Raw genomic sequence first — 24,963 nt, forward strand, 5'->3', positions numbered from 1 at the left:
ATTCCTCCAGCGATTCCCCGGGGCGTTGACGACGTGTGGTGAGGAGATGCCGCGCGAACACTTCGTTCACCGGCCTCACGTAATGCCTTTTCAGGATCACGACCGTGTCTACGTACGTGGTCGCGTCTTCGATTAGTAACGTGATTCTGTGGCTCACCCGGGCGTGGAGGAGACTCAACCTGTGTGCCTCAGTGATGGAGGGTGAGGAGGAGTAGGCGAGGTAAGCCTAAAAGCAGTGGAGCCAATGTGAGAAGATTCCTTTGGCTTCAGCTGCCTGTGGGTCGAGTTCCAGTCGATCAGGTTTGAGGGCGGCTTCCATTGCGATAACTCAGCTTATTAAATTGATGCGACCATCAATTCACACGAGATGATTAGTAGAAGTGAACAGTGGTTTCAATAAGCTAGATCTGTGCCTGCCTGCCACTGCTCTGTACTGAGTGCCGCCTACAGGTTTATATACCACCCCCGAGGGGGCGGAGCCACAGGCGGAGCCCACAGGGGCATCAACATAATACAATACAATACAGTGGTGAATTCCAGTAGCAATACGTTCACCACAATTCATTTATGACAATTTATATTTATGAACCTATCGTTCTGGATTGCTTTTGTATCTTTATGTAAATTTTCTGCTCATCCATTAATAATGTTTCTAACCTCCTTCCTCTTGATTTCTGACAGACTGCCAGGTTACCTGTAAAGATGTAACATGTCTGTTATTTGATTACACCAAAGATTTCCTGCAGTATCCTCTCTGATTGGTATCAGGATATTCAATTCTGACTCGTGGAAGATCAGGAAATTAGTCACTGACTTCAAGCAAGGCAACAAGATAAGATAATAGGATAAGAGGAGGACATGAGGTATTGTTTTTCTGGCAGGTCCCTGACAGCCATTTTGAAAGGGATGCACTGTTCAGATTCGCTGTCTGTCTGCCCTCTTCAGTTCTGTTTAAGGGTCATTCGGACTGGAAACTTTCACTCTGATGCCAGACCAGCAGAGTTTAGCCAGCATTTTCTGTTTTTATTTTATATATCTGCACTAATTCTTTAACAAAACAATTGAGAAGTATATGACGACATTATCTCACACTTGGGACATAGTCAGTAACTTGTTTCTTAAAACCTCCATAACCCTATCAGCATGCGTTAATGATTGTAGGAGGTTAGAATATTCTTGTAGCTTTGAGATTGGAGGGTATAATAAGATGAAAATATCTTCTCTCCAATATAAATTGATTTGGACATTAAACTTTCCAGTATTCACACATTGGACTGGATATAGAATATATTTGGCTGTCAGAAACATTTACGGCTCTCTAACCTGGCTGACAGATTAGCATCTCTTCTGGTTCAGTTTTCCAGAAGGTGACCAATTAGCAAGCTGCTGTCCAATCAGTAACGATGCACGTGCTGAGGAGAAGGCAGAGCCAATCAGTGGCCGGCAGCAGTTGGAGTGTCAGTGTGCAGCAGAGGCCAAAGCCTCAAGGGAGGCTGCTGTGAAGTGGCTGTGAGGAAAGGCTGAGGGAGGCAGCATGGTCAGAGAGATTGGCAATCCCCTGCCCACGTGTACCCTCAGGTGTGCTAGTTGCAACATTAAATGGTCAGATTGCACCATTTTCGCATGCCACAGTGTGGGGACTGCAATGTCATCAAATTGGATTGTCTTTGGTAAATTGCTGCTAATTGATCATTTAACAAGTTTGATTGACTTTCTACTACTGCTGCCATCAGCACACAGAAACCACCTCCATGAAAAATGAAAGGATGCAGGAACCTTATTGGGGAACCAGTACGACGCATTTTTCTCCGATTGCATTCCCACCCTCCGCCTCCAAACTGCTTCCAAGGACCTGGTAAAACTCCCAACATTGAGTTTACAGGTTCCACTCCAGAGACTTGCGCGCACAAAAACCAAGGCTGACACTCCAGTGCAGTACTGAGGGAGCACTGCCTTGCATGATGTGACATATTTTAGATAGTCTGGCCTCCAGGGTGGATGTAAGAGATCCCATAGCATTATTCTGAAGTAGAGTAGAGTAGTTCTCCTATGTGTCATGAGCCAATGTTTATCCCCCAATCAACGTCAGTAAAAAATAAAATTACTTGGCCATTTATCACATTTCTGTTTGTGGGACCTTGCTGTTTGCAAATTGGCTGTCACGCTGCTTACTTTACAACAATGACTACACTTCAGAAATACTTCATTGCATGCAAAGATCATTGGGTCATCCAGAGACCGGTGCTATAAAAATGCAAGTTCTTTCCTGTTTCCAACCACAAATATGTCGTCACGGTTGCTCACAGCAACCTCTTCTGGGATCTGTAATGAAGGATCTTGCTTGGACAGTATCGGTGAATCTATATATTTCATGCTACCATTGTCATAAAGTACCCAATGCTGTTGACATTGAGCAAAAAATGCAGTTAAAGGTTTAATTCCCCAACAATTATGTGAACATCTAAATAATTTCTCTCAGAAGTATATGTATAATTTTATAAAGCTGAAAGGTTAGTGTAACACTGAATGCTACTGTATTGCAAGTCATTTTTTCTAGAGATCTGTGATGATTTTGATGTGCAAGAGTCGCTCGGGAGGCATTAAGCCTGTCTTCCTGACCAAGTCGTTAGCACAGTTGCTTCACAGCTCCAGGGTCCCAGTTCGATTCCTGGCTTGAGTCACTGTCTGTACGGAGTCCGCACCTTCTCCCCGTGTCTGCGTGGGTTTCCTCCGGGTGCTCCGGTTTCCTCCCAGAGTCCAAAGATGGGCAGGTTAGGTGGAGCCATTCTATAATTGCCCCTTAGTTTCCAAAAGGATTGGATTGGGTTACTGGGTTACGGGGATTGGGTGGAGCTGTGGGCTTGGGTAAGGTGCTCTTTCCAAGGGCCTATGCAGACCTGATGGGCCAAATGGCCGCCTTCTGCACTGTAAATGCTATGATTCTATGAAGTGTGCTTCTGTCAGGATAGGAGCCACATACATGAACCTGGCATGTTTGTAATCGTGTTTAGAAGTCCAAATAAGGGAGCTAATGGCTCCTGAGAGATGTGTACAATGCATGAGCTGCCCCAAGCAGTTTGACGGAATGGTAAAATAATGGTAATGTTACTAGGTGAGTAATCCTGCTGGTGCAGCTGGTGGAATTTAAATTAATTGATAAATCTGGGATAAAAATCAGTAATGGTGACCATGAGACTATCATTAAAGCATACCTGGTTCACTAATGTCCTTTAGGGAAGGAAATCTGTTGTTACCCAATCTGGCCTACACGTAACTCCCACATGCACTCTGTGTGGCTCTTAACTCTTCTCCAAATGGCCTCTCAAGTCACTCGGTTCTCCACATGGAATCCAGCCATTTGAGAAGGCAGCTCACCACCATTTCCTCAATAACAATTCAAGGTGAGCATTGAATGCTTGTCTTACTAGCCATGCTCACATCCCAAGAATGAATGAAAAAAATTGTACTGAACTTGGTAATGCCAGGTTGGAATTGGAGGAGGTGGGTCGGATTGTTTGACTTCATTGTGTTGCTCCCTCAGAAAGCTTTTGAAGTTTTTTTTCCCTTGTAAAGGTTTTAGTATAAGTTTTAGTATAACTCACACCTCCAGCAAACTAGAACCTGAATAGAAAAGGGTAAGGTTCCCACATCTATGCGAGGGCAACCTGGATGAAGTAAAGAGGAATTGGATTTATAATCTTGAGAGGAGATGAAAATCTCTGAAAAATACATGGCCGGACTGAAGAGAGATGCCAGAATTTCTTGAACAGTTTAAGGCTCCCCTATAAGTACATAAAAAATAGGAGGAGCAGTTGGCGCAATGACCCATCGAGCCTGCTCCGCCATTCAATATGAACACGGCTGATCATTGACCTCACTCCAATTTCCTGCCCCATCACCTGATTCCCTTACAGTCCCTCATATTAGGAAGCAAATGTTCGAAGAGAAGGTTATTCTTCCAGTTTCAGTATTAACTCTTTTTTTGTTGTTATTGTTGTCATTTCAAATGGATTTTGTTGTCTAGCCAGTCCAAGGGTTTGATTATGCCAAGCAGCACATTGGCCAACAGGGCGGAGAGGATGAAGTGACCAATACTCAGGAGACTGTGGTCTTGCCATTGTCTGGCAGAGACGCACTCGCACCTCAAGAAAGAGACAGTTGCCAGGACGGAGTCAACACCAAATCAACAAAAACTATTGACATCCGAAGAAGGTAAGCACATTAATTAGTACAGAATGTGCATCACAGCTTATCCAATACGAGAAACGGTCAGAATATGGTATGCCAATGTAGGTTTATCTTTAGGTCTGCTTTTGTGATCTGATAAGTATTTATTTTGTTCATCAGGAATTTGCTGATAGCAACTTTGAACGCAGTTGATTCCTTGTGTCTTTATGGAACACGGGCAGAATCACCATTTACCTGAAGCCACAGTTAAGGAGAGGGTCGTTCATTTTCTATTGAGCATGTGTGAAGACACATGCAATGTGACAATGGAAATTTTGGACACAAATGGCAGAATATTAATATGAGACCCCGAAAATGGGGCTGGGAGGGAAATCCAAAAGGTCACTGTCAGGTCGGTGGGTCGACGAGGTCACGTCCCCGCGTGGTCTTGCTGGAGGCGGGTATACAACGGACGGGGCTGCACAACCGGCAGCTTATCTATTGGAATTAATTGGCCAGTTGGGGTTAGATTGGGGACACGGCCAAGAGCATACAGGCAGCAGAAGGGCCCCATCCAGGGCCAAGGCCAAGCCAGGCCTCCTGGGCTGTAGGCCTTGGGACAGCGAAGCCTCATGTGCCGCAGACAGTTCTGTAGAGGAGGTCCCCCCCCCCTTCCACAGTGGCTGACTGGCCACTCAAAATTTTATAGCTTCCTATATTTTCAGAGGACGCCTCTGCCTTGAGGTTCCCCGGCAATCTCCTGTCTGCATACCTGCACCCATCTCTCCCTCCTCTCTGGTGAGAGTCAAATTGTAATTGTCCTTTTGTGAACTATGTTAACAAGCAATTGGAATAATATAAAGCTTTGGGTGTTTTGGTGGCATTGTATTCATATTCCTGGGCTCATAATTTAGAGGCCTGAACTACTGTTGCAGAAGCACGAGTTCAAATCCAGACATGGCAGCTCGGAAATTTTGAAAAAGTATATAAATTTAGAGCACCCAATTCTTTTTTTCCCAATTAAGCGGCAAATAACATGGCCTATTCATCTACCCTGCACATCTTTTTGGATTGTGGGGGGTGAGACCCACGCAAACACGGGGAGAATGTGCGAACTCCACATGGACAGTGACCCGGGGCCGGGATCGAATATGGGTCCTCGGCACCGGGAAGCAGCAGTGCTAACCACTGCGCCACCGTGCTGCCCCCGTAGCTAGGAAATTTAAATTGAATAAACCCAAAGGGTAGGGTTGGTAACTTTGATGAAATGTATTCCTTGAGGCTTCATCACATGACCTCCTCTGCACGGCTTTCCTATGCTAATTGGACAGTAAAAAGACACTTCCAAATGGATAATGCTTGACTGTCAGCTAAACGGCCATTCTCCCCCCCCCCCCCCCTCCCCCCAACACACACACCCCATTTTATATTTTTATATCTTGTGAAGAGAAACATTGAAAGAAAATGACAAAAAAACATTTTTCTCCAGGGTTGCACATATCCAGTGTCCTGGAGATCGATCTTTAATCCCAAGAATCTCTAGGCCAGTCCTGGAGTTTTGCCAATCCTAATTATGAACCCTTTGAGCCTGCTCACTCATACATTGGGATCAATGCTGATCTCGTGCCTCAGCCCTGTTTTCCTGCCTGCCCTCATACCTCATAATCCCCTGAGTGACCAAAATTTTACCTCAACTTGAATATATTTGGTGATGGAGCAGCCACAACACTGTGGGACAGAAAATTAATTAAACCAATCTGAGAGAAATAAGCTAGTCTCAGTAATGATGACTGTGAAACTATCGGATTGTTGAAGACATCCATCTGGTTCACTGATGTCCTTCAGGGAATGAAATCTGCCACCATTACCTGGTCTGGCCGACATGTGACTCCAGACACACAGCAACGCGGTTGATTTTTAACTACACCCCGTGATTTTACACTGGCAGGACACTTGGTTGCATGAGAGATCAAAACTCCAAACTCACCACAACCTTCTCAAGGATAATTTGGAATAGGTAATAAATGCTGGCCTTCCACCAATGCCCACATTCCATGAATGAATTTTTTAAAAATCTGCCATGTGGAAGGCAATAGAATTATGTGGAGCGCAGGCTTTACACACTAATTACACTCTGGTTGACCTCAGTGGAGAGCAAAATGGTGCATGGTGTACCCAACAACCGATCCTATCAGATTCCAATGGGTGAGTGAGGATACAATTGTCACAGCATGTCTGTGAATACACTCCTTGCAGCCGCAAGTCCCAAACTATGTGCTGTATCATGGTTAAAAAGTGTATAAATTAAACATTAGCTTCTCATCAATGACATTGGAGACTCCATGTGGCCGGCTATCTCTCGATGATGGCGAGATTACATAGGCTGGATACATGGTTGCGTTTCCTGTGCGAGCACATGCTTGCTACATTTACAGCCATCTGGTTACTCCCTCAGGCTTTGGAGTTCGTCGGCTGAACCTTTCCCGGATCAGATAGTTCCCCCGCCATCATAGCTTCCTGGAAATACCACATTGTGACACTTCTGACCTGGCTACCTCCATGATCACCTCGACCACCCCATGCAGCACGAGTTTCCCCCTATGCAAAGCCTGCCCCGTCCTCCCTCCTGTCTTGTTCTGCCTCCTCCTTGAATGAGGACATCACTCCTTCCTCTGTGTCCGCCTCTCCATAAGTCCCTTTGCAGGGTCATGTTATGAAGCATTTGTGCAGACACACAACCATGTAAGACACCTTGGCAGGTGTGTATCACAAGGCCCACCCGAGTGGTCCACACAGCATGTGTTTCTGTGGCGATGGTTCGAGGAAATTTATGTGGTGCTGGATGTCCTGCTCCAGCGTCACTATCTGTACCGGACCAGTGCTTCCTTTTCCGAAAACTTCTATGGTCTCCTAGAATCCATCCACAGACCTGAGGAAGGGGGACCTTGGGAGGGGGGCGCGGTTTGGAGGAAATGCAGAAGGGATGCCTGGCAAAGAATGAGAGGTCATGGCAGCTTCCAGGAAAGCAGTTCTTACTGTGGCCACAGATCAGCTGTACATTAAGGGAGCAGTCGACCATTTTTTGAGTGAGGAATCTCTCTCTCTGTCTGTCAGTTGGTGCCCTGATGGAAACATGGATGCGGTTAATAATTTCATGGACTTTGAGAAATCCAGTAACTGCAGCAAAACCCAGTGCCCTGTGAGCTCCGCCCCCCCCCCCAATCCCCCACCACCTCCACCGCCAACACATAGCCAGCACAGAAACACATGCAGAAGAGGCCCTTCGGCCCATCATGTTTGCAGCGCCACATGAAGAACACCTTTCCGACCTACCTAACCTGCCAGCTCCTGGCCCATAGCCTAGAATGTTGTGACGTGCCAAGTGCTCATCCAGGTACTTTTTTTTTTTTTTTTTTTTTTTTTTTTTAATTTTTTTAGAGTACCCAATTATTTTTTCCAATTAAGGGGCAATTTAATGTGGCCAATCCACCTAACCTGCACATCTTTGGGTTGTGGGGGCGAAACCCACGCAGACACGGGGAGAATGTGCAAACTCCTCACAGACAGTGACCCAGGGCCGGGATTCGAACCCAGGTCCTCAGCGCCGTAGGCAGCAATGCTAACCATTGTGCCACCGTGATCCAGGTACTTTTTTTTTTTTTTTTTTTTTATAAATTTAGTGTACCCAATTATTTTTTCCAATTAAGGGGCAATTTAACGTGGCCAATCCACCTAACCTGCACATCTTTGGGTTGTGGGGGCGAAACCCACGCAGACACGGGGAGAATGTGCAAACTCCTCACAGACAGTGACCCAGGGCCGGGATTCGAACCCAGGTCCTCAGCGCCGTAGGCAGCAATGCTAACCATTGTGCCACCGTGCTGCCCATCCAGGTACTTTTTAAAGGATGTGAGGCAACCCACCTCTACCACCCTCCCAGGCTGTGCATTCTGAATCGTCACCACCCTTTGGAAAAAGGATTTTCCTCACATCTCACCAAAACCACCTCCCCCTCACCTTGAACTTGTGCCCCCCCCCCCCCCCACCCCCTGTGACTACCCTTCCACTCCATAACTTAAATCTTCCATCCCAGGCAACACCCTGGTGAATTGCCTCTGCAAGCCCTCCAGTGCAATCACATCCTTCCTATAATGTCGTGACCAGAACTGCACACAGTCCTCCAGCTGTGGCCTCACCAACGTTCTGAACAACTCAACATGATCTTCCTACTTTTGTAATCAGTGCTTTGAATGATAAAGGCAAGTGTCCCATGCGCATTTTTCACCACCCGATTAACCTTCCCTTCAGTCTTTAGAGATCTATGAACAAACATGCCAAGTTGCGATACCATCTAATCATAAGTAATAGTGAACACCTTTAGCCTCACCATTATTTCGACAGAAAAATCTGACTTACTAATCTTCTACCTGGATCTCATTACCAGAGAATCTGAGGTTTATTTTGGATTATTTTGCCCCAGTGGACAAAAGGAATTTAAAAAATCAATTTCTTGAAACACCAAAAATTAATTTATATAAGCCAACAGCAGCTGTGACTTTCGCCAATTCCGGTGGGTCAATTTTCTCCCATTTCCCACAGTTTCTGCCAAGACACTCTGAATGAAGGCTGCTGCATAACAAGATGATGATCAGGAATGCTGTGACACTTGAAAATATTTAAGCGATATGTGAAGTTTAGAGGAATTAGTTATTACGATCTGGAATGTGCTGCCTGAAAAACTGATGGAAAGCAGATTCAATAAAAACTTTCAGAAGGGAATTGGATAGTTCTTCCAAAGAGCCAGTACGACATGATGGGTGGAAAGGCCATGATGCAAGATTCCATGACTTCAAAATTAGACTCTGTAGTTTCCATAGACCTGACGCTACAGATTCTGTATTGGCTCCAAAACTGCTCACACATATTTCTGTCACAGTCCACATTGGATACCATTTTGAGAATGTTGATGCAATGGGCATTTGGAACATATGGGGGATACAGGCAAATTCAGCAATTTTAGCCCAATTGCAAAATCACATCTAACAGTGGACGTTTCTGTTTTGAGTTGTGCCCGCGTGGTGCTGGTTGTGTACAGTCTAAACTCTGCCTGTTACGAACAAAACATCTACTTTTAGATGTGATCCTGAGATTGGGCAGCACTTGCTGAACAAATAGTTTCCCCAGCAACCAATTTAAGATAATCAGTGGAGCTTGTAAAATGGCTCATTTACACTTGCTAGAAACAACAAATATTCATATGCAAACAAAGGGAATACTTTCGAGCCTTGTGCCTTTTTTTTTGATTACTCAGGAGCTTGGGGAGCCTCTCGTTTCCCATTGCTTTCTTCATGGCAATGGCAATGCCTCGGCAAATCAGCATCAACTTGTCAACCAATCAGCACGTTTTTCGCCTGTAGTATAGATCTTTGTATCGTTTGAAATTTGGCATTCTTGCATTTGTCCTGATGGTTTCAAGACAAATGTTTTAGCAACATGTCTCTTTTCAGCAATATACTTACAAATGCATACACCCAGAAATGGAGACCCACACAAACGCAGGCACCCACGTACACGGGCACACACAAATGCAGATAATTACAAATGGAGACACACACAAACACAGACAGACACACAAACACAGGCACACACAAATGAAGATACATACAAATGGAGACGCACACAAACACAGGCAGACACACAAACACAGGCACACATGTCCACGACCGCACACAAATGCACATACACATGAATGGCGACGCATACAAACACAGGCAGATGCACAAACACAGGCACACACAAACACAGACAAATGCAGATGCATACATTCAAATGCAGAGTCACACACATGCAAAAAGATTTATAAGTGGAAACGTACATACACTGAAGATCAATAGCATAATTCTTGCACCTCCCTAAACATGAAACACTGAGATCAATTAAATCCCATCTCTCTGCTCCGTTTGTCAAATCCCGGTCAAGGTTCACTGACTCTGCGCAGAGCACTCTTGGAATCTCCTCATTCTACATGCTCGTATTGAAAAAAAATCACAATAGCTATGGACTATAGCAGACGTTCAATGGCTAAACCATTATTCACTCTGAGCCTCCTGACTCAAACTGGATTTGATGGTTCAGAGTATGCAGATGAAGCAAAAACTGCATTAGAACCATCAGGAAAGATTAGAGAGGCTGAGGCCTTTTCCAACTTGAAAAGAGAATACCGCAGGGTTACCTGATAGATATTTTTTGAGATTATGAACATGTGTTTAGACACAGATAATCTGTTACCACTTGTGGGGGAGTCCAAAACTCGAGACTATTGGCTGGATTCTCCGTTCCTGAAACTATTGTTGACGGCGACGCAGAGGGTTGGATTCTCCGATTTTGAGACTATGTCCGGAGCATGTGTCTAGTCTTACTACCAGGAAAAGTCGACACTGCCCCCGCACTGATGCTCCGTATGGTGAGGGGGGGCTAGCCGCGGCTTTAATTGCAGGTATGGATGGAGAATGGCCGGGTCCGTGGCCACGCATGCACACTCCGGCGACATGCTACAGCTGCGCCATACACCATTGTGCCGGCCACGCGCAGATCCGGCCTGCCAAATAGTGTCCCCCTGTAACCTCCCTTGCCACCCCCGGACCACCTTCCACCAGTCCCCCCTGGCCAGCAGAAAGGCATCCCCCCTCCCCGACTGTGGCGGCGCTGGAAACAGTCTGCCGCCGCCACGCGAGATCCCCAAAAACTGTGAGCAGACGTGATCGACGGTGTCGGGAAGTTGGCCCATTGGGGGCGGAGCATCGGGGGAGGGTCTCAGGTGATGTCCTGAGGCTGCCCCAATGGCGTACTCAGCGATTACACTGTTTTCGAGGGGGCGGAACATCTGAAAAACAGCGTTGCCCCCGGTTATGGCGTAAAAACGGATTCTCCGACCAATCGCGGAAGGCGCGATTTCGGTGTCGACAATTGGAGAATCCAGCCCAGAATTCGTGGTGATCCACGACAGCAAAACTGCCACCACACCTGGACTGATTCTGCTACTGTGGAGGGGCTAACACTGGCGCCACATGGAACGCAATCTTGCCTTGGCCACAGGAGCCACCAACTAGCCACCCTCTGGGCTGCTGTGTCGGACTGTCTAACACTGTCGTTTTCAGTCCCCCCCCTCCCTCCAGGAAAAGGCTGCTCACTACCGCTGGGAACAATAGAAGACAGGAGCAGCCTCTAACTATGGCAGAGCAGAGGGCTCTGGATATGGTTGACGGACTTGAGGAAAGGGAGGTCGCCAAGGTGGAGTTCGGCCGCAGGTGAGGATGTGAGATGCCGCTTAGTTGCAGATCCCTGTGACACATGTGTCAACCTCACCACATCCCCCCCCCCCAATCACATCCACACCACCCTCACCACCACTCCCACTCCACCCTCACCACTCCCACACCACCCTCACCCGTGGTCTAATCATGCTTCTTGGCATGTGCCTTAAAGGAGGTGCTGGAGATGAGGCGGGTCCATCTGGTGACCCCCGCCCTCAGCCAGTGCCATAGCCGGAGCCCTCCTGTGAGCCAAGCAACGACGAGAGTAGTTCGGGTGGCAGCCCTCCGCCCGAGACTCAGGAGACCCCAGAGCTAAAGTAGGAGGTTAACACTGACTTCCTGTCACAGCTGTCTGCAACACCCTCCACCATCCCAGAAACACTCACCTCAGTTGGGCACTCAGGAGGTTCCTGTATGAACACCCAAGGGGACGGACTGTTGGAGGGTGGGCTGACCGCAGGGACTAGCTGCTGTCCAGACGGGTTTTAGGGCTTCTGGAATGGACTATAGTGGATATGCGATCACAGAGCCAGGGACTACACGACGGGTTGTCGGCGAGTATCCAGTACCTGCAGTTGCAGTTGGAGGGGACCAACCGCATGCAGCAGCAGTAGCTGGTGCCGAGCCTGCATGCCACCCAGGCCAACCCTGCACGGGTTGCGTCTGCGGTGGAGGCCTTTGAGACAGCAGTTTTGGCTGTGGATCAGCATGTCCATGGCCTGGAGCAGGATTGGCGTCTCCTGAGCGTGGCCCAGTCACAGCAGGCCATGGCTGGGAATGTCAGCGGCATTGCTCAGGCACTGGCCAACGTGGCACAGACACAGAGGGAGGTGGCTCAGTCCCAGAGGGAGACGGCGCAGTCACTGGCTGATGTGACACAAACCCAGAAGGTGTTGGTCAATGGGTGATGTGGCGCAGTCCCAGATGGAGATGGTCCACTCCCTGTCCTCCTTGGCCATGAGCATGCAGACCCTGGCCGAGACCAGAGCGGGCCTCTAGGACTAGCAGCAGCAGGTGGCGGGGGAGCCTCAGAAGATAGTTCCGCTCGCGTCCCATGGACTAGCCAGAGGGCCATCAGGCACCCCGAGGGAGGAGGAGGTGATGGGGCCTGTGCTGGTGACTCCCACTGGGAGGTGCCGAAACACCACAATGCTTCGGGCTCCACCCCCCACCCTCCTCCTGCCCCGGTACATCTGGTGGACAGCGGGTGGAACAGGGCAGCACCACGCCACCCGGGATGCCCGAGCAGCAACTAAGCACATCCAGGCCCAGTCGCCCAGAAGACGCCCACCAATAGGGACCCAGGTCACAGGACGGGAATCAAAGCAAGCCGCCTCCACTCCTGCTGTACTGTCTGAGGACCCACCTGCTGGTGCACATATATATATATTTGTGCACATTAAACACCTGTTACAATTGTTACAACCTGCCTTGGTGCTCTGACAGATGGGTGTGAGGGGTGGGCTGGTCAGGGCAGGCCAGAGGGGGTTTGATCAGAGTGTCCTGTGCACGTTGGCCCTGGTGCACACGCCGTGCGGCCTCCCTTGCCTGCCCATCCTCGCCTTCCCCCGCATTCTCCTCGTTGGACGAGGCATGGTGTTTCTTCTCCTCCTCCAGGACGTCGCCCCTCTGCTGCGTGATGTTGTGGAGGGTGTAGCAGGATGCCACGTGCAGGCGATCCTCTTGATATCGTATTGGAGGGCCCCTCCAGAACGGTCCAGTCACCTGAACCACATCTTCAGGAGGCTGAACTCTGCTCGATCACGCTCCTGGTTGCTGTTTGGGTGTCGTTGTAGCGGTTCTTTCCTTTATTCTGTGGCCTCCGTTTAGGCGTCATCAACCACGACCGCAGTGGATAGCCTTTGTCAACCAGGAGGCAACCCCCAGCCGGGGGTGGGGGGTGGGGGTGATGCACCTTGAACATGTCAGAAATTGTCGAGTGTGCCAGGATTAAGGCATCGTACACACTGTCCGGGAATAAGGCACAGAAGTGAATGATGCACATCTGATGGTACATATCAGCTGCACGTTCATCGAGTGGAACCGCTTCGGTTTATGTAGCGCGGCCTGTTATCTGGACCTGAGGCATCCCGGCAATGGCGGCGAATCCAGGGCATGCCGTCGAAGACTCCGACTGAGCAGGGAAACAGCATCCTGGTGGGCTCGGTCCACATTTAAGTGAATGTATTGAGCCGTCTGAGCACATAGGGCCTCCGTGCACCTGTGTACCGAGCTCTGTGGGATCCAGGGCAGGGCCCCACTCGGCACCTGGAAGGACCCTGTCAGGTAAAAATTCAGGGCGACTGTCACCTTGACAGCCACTGGGAGCAGCTGCATTTCCCCTATACCCCCGCGGTGCCAGGTGTACCATGATCTGGCAGATACGTTACACTGTCCCCCTGCTCAGCCGGGATTTTCGACGGCATGACGAGTCCGGCAGGTTCTCGAATGACAGGTGATGCTGATACTCATGAGGCCTCATGCGGCGCCTGCCTTGGCTCCTCCTCCTCCTCCTCCTCGGCTTGTTGGGTGGCCGGCTCTCCATCCTGGGCGGCTGCATCCTGTTCCTCTGGGGCAGGCTCCTCTGCTGCAGCTTCCTCCTCCTCGAGCAGCGCCAGCTCGTACAGCCACAAGGCAACCCCGAGGGCTGCGGTGACTAGCTGAAAGGTCATCATTCTGGTTGAATTCCAATATCCATGGTCTGCAGTGGGCGAAAGGCCGGCACGTTAACATGGTGCGTACCCCTGTGTCCAACCAGGTCCTGCTTGTCCCCCGCTCCATCCCCGCACCCGTGGCCCCATTGATGCCCAGCACCTTGAGCAGCCTCTGGCCCTGGCGCCTGCCCTTTATGCCAAGGGTACCATTGGCTGGCACTGCCCGCGGTACGCCTCATGGCCTCATCCCAGCTCTCCTAAAGGGTCTACACAGGACGTTGCCTGAGTGGGCTGCCTGATGCGCTCAGGTGGGGGGTGTGGCAGAGGGTGGGGTTGTGGGCACCCATAAGGCTGGTATCAATCTGCAGAACCAGGGATCAAGGTGGATGGTCAGTGAGGTAGGCAGCAATATGGCTGCCTTGCAGGCCGCAGCAATGTCAGTCTGTGCTTGGGCATCACCCCAGTCCCAAGGTGTTGGGGGGGGGGGGGGGGGGGAGGGGGAGGGCACCCCAGCCACTCGGCCTGTCCCCCCCCCCCCCCGGCTCCGGCAGGTCCCAGCCAGTTTCCGGCCCGGCAGTGTACAGTCGCGCCTCTGTGTCTTATCTCCTCTCTGCCCCCATCAGCCAAGGTGCCAGTTTCACGATTTTTAAAACCGCAGATGAACCACGCTGTTGGGAACTTGGCCCATCGGAGGCAGAGAATCGCGGAGGCCCCGGAGAGAACCGGGTCAGGCCTGCTAATAATATGCAAATGGTGTTAATTGTGCGTGCGTTCCAGACTGCATTGATGCCACTGTCGTGGTCAATTGCGATATGGCGTCAAATCGGCGCCCACCTCAATTACGGCATCGGAACCTGTTCTCCGCCCAATCATGTTTCCCTATTTCGGCGTCAGCCAATGGAGAATCCCACTATATAAATTTAACAGTCACTAACCAATCCTAGCAGGAATGTAGGAGGAACTTCTTTACCTAAAGAGTGGTGAGAATGTCAAACTCACTACATAGGGCTTGGCGAGGTGAATAACATAAGATACATTTAAGGGCATTAGATAAACACTTGAAGGAGAAAGGAATAGAAGAATGTGTTGACTGAATGAGATAAAGGCTTGTCTGGAGAATAAACACTGGTAGGGACCTGTTGGGCCATATGGCCTGTTTCTGGGCTGTAAATACAAAGTAAATAGCCGATAGGTTCAGTTGAGTGACTTTTCATGGCTGCATAAGTTGATGGAGAGGAAGATCATCCATTACTAAAATCGAGGTTGTCATGTGAGTGCAATTCCAGTGTTTTATGGGAGAAAATCCCATGCCATTATATCTTGAAACTAGATGGAAAACCATGGTTGGTTAAACATTTTTAAATGTGCTTTCATTACATCCTGCGCAGGATGCTTTATTCTTTATTGCCAAGGCTATTTAATGTGTTGGTTGTAAAAGATAAAATGTTGAGATTTCACAGCTTGCATTTCCACTAATTAATCAACGTGGAAAAAGCAGATGAAGTTCCACAGCTATAGAAGCAAAGTACTGCAGACACACAAACTCTGAAATGAAAACAGAAAATATAGCGAATACTCATGATCAGCCGGCTTGCTTCTCCATTATCAAGGCCACCAACTTCCCTCTCAGTACCATCAACAGTCCCTGTCTCTGCCTCAGTGTATCTGGTGCTGAAACTCACACTTGACATTGTTACTTCTAGGCTTAATTATTCCAATGCTCTTCTGGCCAAGCACCCATCTTCCACTCTCCATAAATGTGAGCTTGCCCAAACTTCTGACGCCCCTAATTCACACCAAATCGTTCAGCTATCACTCTGCTGCTCACTGACCTACATTGCCTCCATGTCCAGCAACATCTCAATTTTAGAATATCTATTGCATGACTTTCTTCTAGTTTTATTTCCTTTTAATTTTCCTTTCGAAGGTTCAGTCTCACACTCAGTTTCTTATTTCACTGAACCTTTTTGTTGGGTAAGGAACACAGTGCAAAAAGTTAACCTATCCTCGACCTTCCCGTTTGTTTGATCTCCCTGAACCTTCCAGAGCATTAAAGTCATCACATTCTTCCCTTTGGTTCCAAAGAAGAGTCCTATTGCACTCGAAACGTGAACTCTGTGTCTCTCTCAACAGATGCTGCCAGAGCTGTTGAGTTTTTCCAGTGCTTTCTGTGTTTATATTAAAATTCTCAACATTGTTTTCAATCTTCTGCAACCACTTCCAGCCCCATGTCCTTCCTTCTGAGATCTGCCAGCTTCTCTGATTCTAACCCCTCGCACCTCTCTGATATTCATTGCTTTGTTATTAGACAGCCTTGCCTTTAACTGCCTAAACTCTGAATTCCTTCCCCAAACCTTCTTGCCTCTCTAGCTCTCAAGAAACTCCTTAAAGCCAACTTTGATGGCCAAGCTCTTGGTTATATGTCTGGATGTCAAGTTTTGTTTGATATTCTCTCCTATGAACTGCCTTGGAATATTTGAACATGTTAAAGGCGCTACATACATGCAAGTCATTGCTGTTACAATAAAAACTAACTAGATTTCACTGTTTCCATTCCTTCTAATTAATCAAAGCAGAAATAGCAGACGAGGTTCCACAAAGATTGATTAGGAATAGTAAATGTTGTGTCCCCTTGTTAAGGTCTCAGGCACGTCGTCTCATTTCTTTCTGTTGTGTTTGCTGTGAATATTTTTGCAGACAATTCTAAGGTAGGAAAAGCTGCAGCTAGTTTTCATGCAGGAACCACCCACAAACACCATTATGTTCGTGACCAGGGAATCTGTTTGGTCGTCCTGCTCGAGGCAATGCCCCTGTTGAGCAGGAACTGGCGTAGCTCATCACTCATAAATGAGGATCCCCGGTCGCTGTGGACGGAGGTGGGGAGGCCGAACAGAGCGAAGATAGTGTTGAGAGCTTTGACGACGGTGGCAGACATCATATCAGGGCATGGAACGGCAAAGGGGAATCGAGAATATTCATCGACCACACTGAGGAAATATGTGTCACAGTCAGTGAAGGGGAGGGGCCCTTAGAAGTCCACGCTGAGGTGTTCAAAGGGACGGGAGGCCTTCACCAGGTGCACACGGTCTGGCCGGTAGAAGTGCGGTTTACACTCCGTGCAGACCTGGCAGTCTCTGGTGAACCCTGGCCTTGTTCGTATATTGCCGTTTAATTTCTCACTTGCAAGAGTTTAGGCAGCTAAAGCACATCCAACAGTGCAGCACTCCATCAATACCGCACTGAAGTGTCAGCCTGGATTATGTACACAGCCCTCTCGAGTGTGACTTGAACCTCTGACCTTTCTGAGTCAGAGACCCAATGAGACATGGCTGACAATGGAGAGTTGCCCTGGAAGGAGACCGTAGGTTGCAATATCAGATGTTACAGCTCTGTGCCGCAGCCTCTGATTCATGCTCCCTCTAAGTGCAGGATCCTACTGCTGGGTGTATACTAGGAGCACTGATTTAACCAAGAGAATACTAGCAATCACAACACAAAAGATGATTATAATAAAATAAAAGCAAATGAATGCGGATGCTGAAATCTGAAACAAAAACAGAAAATGCTGGACAATCTCAGCAGGCCCGTGGAGAGAGAACAGAGCTAACGGAGAAGATGATTACACCGAGCTCTTGTCACATTTCCCATTGAAATACAGATATGTATATCTCTACTGTACGACCAGGAGAGGAGTTATGAACAGGCTTCTATTCAGCCTCCTTGGTTGGTAGCAACAAAGATTTCAAGTTTATTTTCCTCAGGCAGCATGGTGGCGCAGTGGTTACTACTGCTGCCTCATGGTGCCGAGGTCCCAGGTTCGATCCCGGCCCTGGGTCACTGTCCGCATGGAGTTTGCATATTCTCCCTGTGTTTGCATGGGTTTCACCCCCACAACCCAAAGATGTGCAAGGTAGCTGGATTGGCCATGCTAAATTGACCCCTAATTGGAAAAAATGAATTGGGTACTCTAAATTTATTTTTTATTTTCCTCGTGGATGCCTTTTTCAAATCCAAATGTATTTTTTTACTATCTATGCAGTCAGAGAACAATAAGTAGCCAATCAATGAGGTTTTGCTGACTCAAAGTAAGGGCAAGTTTATTAGCCACTAAATCAGAGAAAATATAACAAAAGAAGCGACATCACACACATCAGAAGTAAGGCACGTTTGATCCCAAAGAAAAGTAAAAGACTGTACATTTGGAAGCCCTTTGCCTGTCTTTGTGGCATAGATTGTTGAACATTGTGTCTCTTTAAGTTATCTTTGGAGCAGGTAGATGTAGAAGGTGTTGAAATTCTTACAAGATCTCGGTCCTTTGGGAGGTCCTGGGTACACTGATTTCTTGAACCACAGGCTGCACTTATTCCAAGGGAGAGAGAGAGAAATTTCTTCTGAAGTATTTTCCCCAAAGCTCTCTAATGGTATATCTTTTGGTTTGGTTAAGCCCAGTTTTAAAAGCCCTGCAGCTGTAGATGTATATTCGAAAGGAATTTGATTGCCAAGCCTGTTGTAATCATTGTCGCAGAACAGGTAGTCACATTTTCTGATCGTTCATGTCTGAAATCTTTGACGCATTTCAAGGTAGTAGAAGCCAACACGATATGTGGGGGTGGGATTCTCCCATTCGGCTGCAGAATGTCCACGCCGTCGGAAACGCCGTTGCGTTTCACAACGGCGTGAACGGGCAGCTGGGAGTACCGATTCTTGGTGCCCGATATATATCCAGGACAGTAGAAATATTGGAAGGCTTTTAATATGATTTATTTCTTCAGTGAGTCTTCTATTGAGTCAGAGCCATTAACATGAGTGCTTTGGCTTCTGTGTTTTAGAAATACATATAGATGCCATTTGTGACTAGTGAAGCATCGATACTTTTCATCCAATCGTGTGTTGTCCTCAAATAAGGAAAGCAAACATATAACCCATATTGTGAAACGTGAGTTTTTTTTAAACCAATTTAAAAGAAAATCACATTCCAGGATTGGTCAATTCTGGATTGTTCCTCTCTACATAGAACCTTGGGTATCTTGTGGTGCAGTGGGTACCACTACCTCTGAGCCAGAAGCTCTGGGTTTGAGTCCCAACGCAGGACTTGATGGACAAGGAAGGTGCATTCACAACGTGGTCAACTGGTTGGGTATGAACCTGTAAAATCCTTCCAACGCGCCAATGGCAGGCGGTACAAGTGGGGGGTGATGCGACCATCAATTCACTCAAGGACACGAGTAGAAGTAAACTGTGGCTTTAATCGACTTACAACGGAGCCTGCCTGCGACTAGCTGAACTGAAGGCAGGCTCGCAAGACCGCAGCATTTTATGCTTCTGGTTGTGGGAGGAGCCATAGGCGGAGCCAAGGGTGGAGCCCTGTACATGCTCCTCATCTCCCCCTGTGGGCAGAGCCGCGCACCGGCTCACAGATGGAGCCCACAGGGATACAGTGATACAGTGTGAATTTATATTATACATTCACCACAGTGGGGACTCCTGGTCAGTCATTCTTGATCTGGAGTGGCGCCCCTCAAGCCAGAAGCCCCTGGTGACAGGCCAGCAACCTGTCCCATGGAAACAGATGAAAATCTACCTTGTGTGCACCACTGGCTACGGCAAGAGAAACAACAGCATTTAATTGGGCGGCACGGTTGCACAGTGGTTAGCACAGTTGCTTCACAGCTCCAGGGTCTCGGGTTTGATTCCCAGCTTGGGTCACTGTCTGTGCGGAGGCTGCACGTTCTCCCCGTGTCTGCGTGGGTTTCCTCCGGGTGCCCCGGTTTCCTCCCACAGTCCAAAGATATGTGGGTTAGGTGGATTGGCCATGATAAATTGTCCTTAGTGTCCAAAAAGGGTAGGTGGGGGTTATGGAGATAGGTTGGAAGTGTGGGCTTAAAATGGAGTACTCTTTCCAAGGGCCGGTGCAGACTCGATGGGCCGAATGGCCTCCTTCTGCACGGTAAATTCTATGAATTAACGCTGTAAACTGTCCCAAGTCACCTCACGGAAAAGCTATCAGGCAAGTTCTGATACTGAGCCACACAAGGAAACATTAGGACAAGTGAGCCAAAGCTTGGTCAAAGAATGTGTTTTTAAGGAGTGACTAGAAAGAGGAGAGGTAGGAAGGTGGAGAGGTTTCTAACTGACGTATAGCCACTAGTGGTGGAGCAATTAAAATCAGGGATGCTTCAGAGGCCATTGTTTAGAGGGGTGCAGATATTTTGGAGGGTTGTATGTCTGGATGAGATTGCAGAGATAGGGGGGACCCAGGCCATGGATAGATTTGAGAACAAGGGAAAGAATTTTAAAATTGAGGTATTGCTGGATTAGGAAACAATGAAGGTCAGTGGACCCAGTGCTGGAGGTTATATAGGACTAGGTACAAATAGAATACAGAGAGCAGAAACCAGGATGATTTTGTACAAGCCATTGATCAGGCAGCATCTGGGATACTGTTGCAGATTTTTGATATCCTCACTAAAAGAGGGCGATGCAACCATGATGAATGTAAGACAAGCCTGCTGAACAGAACATGGGACGAGTAGGGATTTCAATCACAGCAGGCTTATGTGAATCTCTCCATTTGTACCACATTTGAAAGCTGTTCTTAATCTTAAACATGGATTCATAAATGCATAAATCTTTAGAAGAGGAAGAGCAGGTTGATAAAGCTCTGGGAAGGAAGGTTTGTGGATTTTGCCTGGGTTGAATATTGTCTCTCAAACTTACGGTATTTCTGTAGTGTTGAGATCAGCACATTTGTTTTCACAATGCTAAGTCAGCAATCTGAAAACTGTTTGGTTGCTACGGCGATTTGTCACATTCATTCACAGGCTGTTTCAAACAACCTTGTGGCATTTGTGCAACCAGATGTTTTTTTTATTCATTCATTCGCACAATATGGACATCGGTGACAAGGCCAAATTTATCACCCACCCCTTACTGCCCTTGGGAAATTGGAAGTGAACCACTTTCTTGAACGTCTGCAGTCCATCAGAACAAGTTAAAACTGAATGGCTTGCTCAGCCATTTCGGAGAACAGTCAAGAGTCAGTCATACTACTGTGGGTCTGGAGTCACATGTAGCCCAGGCTGGGTAAGGTTGACAAATTTGCTTCCTTAAAGGACATGAATGAATCAGATGGGTTTTGATGACAGTCTGCAGGTTTCATGGTTATTATTACTGATCTGAGCATTTTTATTCTAGGTTTATTTAATTGACTGAAAGTAAAGTCCACTGCAGCCATGGGGGATTGTAACTCAGGCCTCATGTCTTAGTCTCTCAATTACTTGTTCAATAACATAACCACAACAGTATCGTATGCAGCAGACCTTAAAGGGTGAGGGGTAATGATAATGTTCCAAGATATACAAAGGTGATGGCACTTTCCTTCCCAATTCACACAGCTCGACTACAATGAAGGTACAGTGAAAAGTATTTTTCTGCAAGCAGCTCAAACAGATCATTTAGTGCATGAAAATAAAGTATAAGGAAAATACATAATAGGGCAACACAAGGTACACAATATAAATGCATAGACACTGGCATCAGGTGAAGCATACAGGAGTGTAGTATTGATCAGGTCAGTCCATAAGAGGGTCGCTTAGGAGCCTCTGCCCAACGACCTGTCTCCGGGATCCATTCGGCCTTCTTCCTCTTTCTCGTTGCAGTCCAGGCAGCTCCCGCGAATGTGTTCTTGCCGCTGCTGGGTTTGATGGAGTGGCCAGCCAATCAGATTGGCTGGGAGCTCCGGAGGGCAGAACTGTTTTCCCAGTGAGGAGCGGAAGTCCCACACTGCACCTAACTGGCCTACCTGCAAGTGCCTCTTGGCTCCTGGGTGGGCTGGCCTGTAGTGCGCCTGCTCCATGCTGACTTTTCTTCCGGATGGTTAAAAAAACACCCTGCTTATTGAGAGATGGAAGTTTTACAGTCTGAAGTGCGTAAAGTGAAAGTTCCATTGTGTTTTATTAAATGTTTCTGTTGGTGCACACCTTTCAAATGATATCTAAGAAATTTATCGATGGGATCAGGAACAACTAAGAGCAATGATTGATCAAGCTAACCTTGAAAACATGTGAGGGTAAGAGAGACAGATGAATATATGACAATTCTCTTGTTACCATGGTGATTTGTAGCAGGTTACACAGCGAACAGGATTCTGTCATCAATGAGCAGTCAGGAAATCTTGACTCGGACACGAGCACCCCACAGAAGGCAACAGCACAGCCGAAAATTACAAAAGAGGGAACGAGGAGGAAAAATGGTGAGATGAGCTTATTCTTTTTTTTATACAATTCTGCTCCTGTGACATAAACTTTGCAATGAATCATAAACACACAGAAAATAAAACTCACAGCAGCCAACATGATTTTGACCTGAACTTTTTTTTTGTACCTCAAAAAAGGACTTGTACACAAATACGCTGATGCAACCTATTCGGAAACTATTTTGCAGAGACATAGAACTTACACATTATTTCTTGATAAAATTTCTTGTTTTTCAGTTATGGATCATAAAATCCCTGCAGTGCAGAAGGAGGCCATTCGGCCCATCGAGTCTGCACTGACCCTCTGAAAGAGCACCCCTCTCCCCTGCCCTGACCCCGCAATCCCACCTAACCTGCACATCTCCGGACATTATGGAGAATTTAGCATGGCCAATTCACTTAGCCGGCACATTTTCGGACTGTGGGTGAAAGCTGGAGCACCCGAAGGAAAGCTTCGCAGGCATCGGGGGGGGAACGTGCAAACTCCACATGGGCACCCAAGGCCGGAATTGAACCTGGGACACTGGTGCTGTGAGATAGCAATGCTAACCACTGTGCTGCCTACTCTTTGTCCACCAATTGCATAATGGCCCAGCTCAGAATGACATTGCAAACTTGGATAGCCCTGTTCAGGTCAGCCTGATCTGGTTCAGACTGAAATTTCAAACTAATTAAAAATATATTTTAACTGCCCCTCTGCCCCACTCTTTCCTTTCTTTCAATCTGATCTCAATGTAGAAGGTCTGGATGTAGAAAAATGGGGAAAATGCAGCAAAAAATTACAAGACTGACACTCAAACTGAGAAGTTTAATGAACAGGGAAAACTAATCAGACTGGGGTTTGTCTTCTTCAAAAAGAGAAGACTTGAAGGTGACGTGATGGAGCATCTTTAGATTATGGAAGACAACAATTACAGCTTTATATTTATACATTGCTTTTAATTTAATGTTCCAAGTTGCTTCACAGGAGCATTATAAAACAAAGTGTGACACCCAGCCACATAAAGAGACATTGGCCCGGATCTTCGGAGGGTGGCAATCATCAGATAATAATAATAATAATCTTTATTATTGTCACAAGTAGGCTTACATTAATACTGCAATGAAGTTAACTGTGAAAATCCCCTGGTCGCCACACTCCCGCGCCTGTTCGGGTACGCAGAGGGAGAATTCAGAATGTCCAATTCACCTAACAAGCATGTCTTTCGAGACTTGTGGGAGGAAACTGGAGCACCCGGAGAAAACCCACGCAGACCCAGGGAAAATGTGCAGACTCCGCACAGGCAGTGACCCACGTCGGGAATCGAACCCATGTCCCTGGTGCTGTGAAGCAACAGTGCTAACCACTGTGCTACAGTACCGCCACTCCACACAAACTTTTCCCCGATTAGACATTGGTTTGCATTTCTTTCCAGGTTTTCTGAGCCTGGATTTACCAGAAATGCGGGACACAGCAGCCAACAGAGAACTCGGTCAAAGCTCCGCAGAGATGGTGGGGTTGGTGGGGGCGGGGTGGGGAAACAGGACACAGCCCCTTTTTAAACACCAGCTGCTGTATAAAGTTTAAAGGTTCAGTGTGAATGTTAGTGAATTGGTGAATGGATGAATGAGTGGATGGATAGAGTGGTAAGGTGGGTAGGTGGATGATGTAAATGGGCAGGATGAGTGAAGTGATAGGTGGGTGAGGTGGGAAGTGTGTGAGATGGTAGCATGTGGGTGAGGTAGTAACGGTGACAGGTGGGTGTGTTATGTGGATGAGGTGGTAGGTGGGTGAAGTGGCAGGTGGGTGAGTTGTTAGACGAGTGAGGTGGCAGCTGGGTAGGATAGCAAAGAGTGAGGTTGCAGGTGTCCAATCTTCCTGACTCTACACCGGAGTTGTAGACTTTTGTGAAGGGTCCCAGTGAGCAGGAGAATTGCCCATCGGAAGTTGAAAGTTTTGGGCAATTGCCACACAGGTCAATGGAGACCGGAAGATTTGGGCCTTTATGTCAGTTGGCAAAAAGCATGACCTAAGAAGTAATTATTAAGGAGTTTCTTAAAGAAGGAAAATGAGACAGAGAGGTGGAAAGGTGAAGGGAGGGTATCCCCGATCTTAGGGATTCGGCAATTGAACGCTCAAAAGGCTAGAATTAGAAGCATATAATTAAATCAGTGGGTTGGGGCTGGAAGAGTTTTGGAGATGGAGAGAGAAAGGCCATGGAGGGATTTGAAAACAATTTTAAAGTCAAGATTACTGATTGGAAACTGCCGTTTGTCGGAGAGCACAGGGATAATCGGTGAAAGTGCCTTGGTGGGAGTTAGGGCACGGACGGAAACAAAGATATTTATTCTTGACTCTTGAGAAGGTTAAGTTTTAACTGAGGGGAAGGATGGAGGGGTTCTACAATTCATGGGTGTTATTCAGTATGCACTTTCAAGAATTGGATAACATTGAACATTAGTGGGGAAAAGGTTGGGGGAGGGGGACTGTGTGTGTTAATGGTGTCTCTGGGTGATTCCTGGTTCCTTTTTGTTATTTGTTTATGTTAACATGCGGGCAGTTGTTTGGGGGTTGGTGGGAGGATGGGATTGTTGT

At 47.5% G+C, this 24,963-nt stretch overlaps 1 protein-coding gene across 1 annotated transcript in view; it reads left to right on the forward strand.

Moving 5' to 3' along the window:
* The window catches only part of kiaa1549la (KIAA1549-like a), a 335,236-nt gene that overhangs the window by 192,260 nt on the left and 118,013 nt on the right, over window positions 1-24,963 (forward strand). The window contains exons 12-13 of the mRNA XM_038807890.1: window positions 4,025-4,212; window positions 22,258-22,385. Coding sequence (XP_038663818.1) covers window positions 4,025-4,212; window positions 22,258-22,385 — 316 coding nt within the window. The remainder of the gene's footprint in view (window positions 1-4,024; window positions 4,213-22,257; window positions 22,386-24,963) is intronic.

The sequence above is a fragment of the Scyliorhinus canicula genome, chromosome 9 (assembly GCF_902713615.1).
Source record: "Scyliorhinus canicula chromosome 9, sScyCan1.1, whole genome shotgun sequence".
In the NCBI taxonomy this organism is placed as follows: Eukaryota; Metazoa; Chordata; class Chondrichthyes; order Carcharhiniformes; family Scyliorhinidae; genus Scyliorhinus; species Scyliorhinus canicula.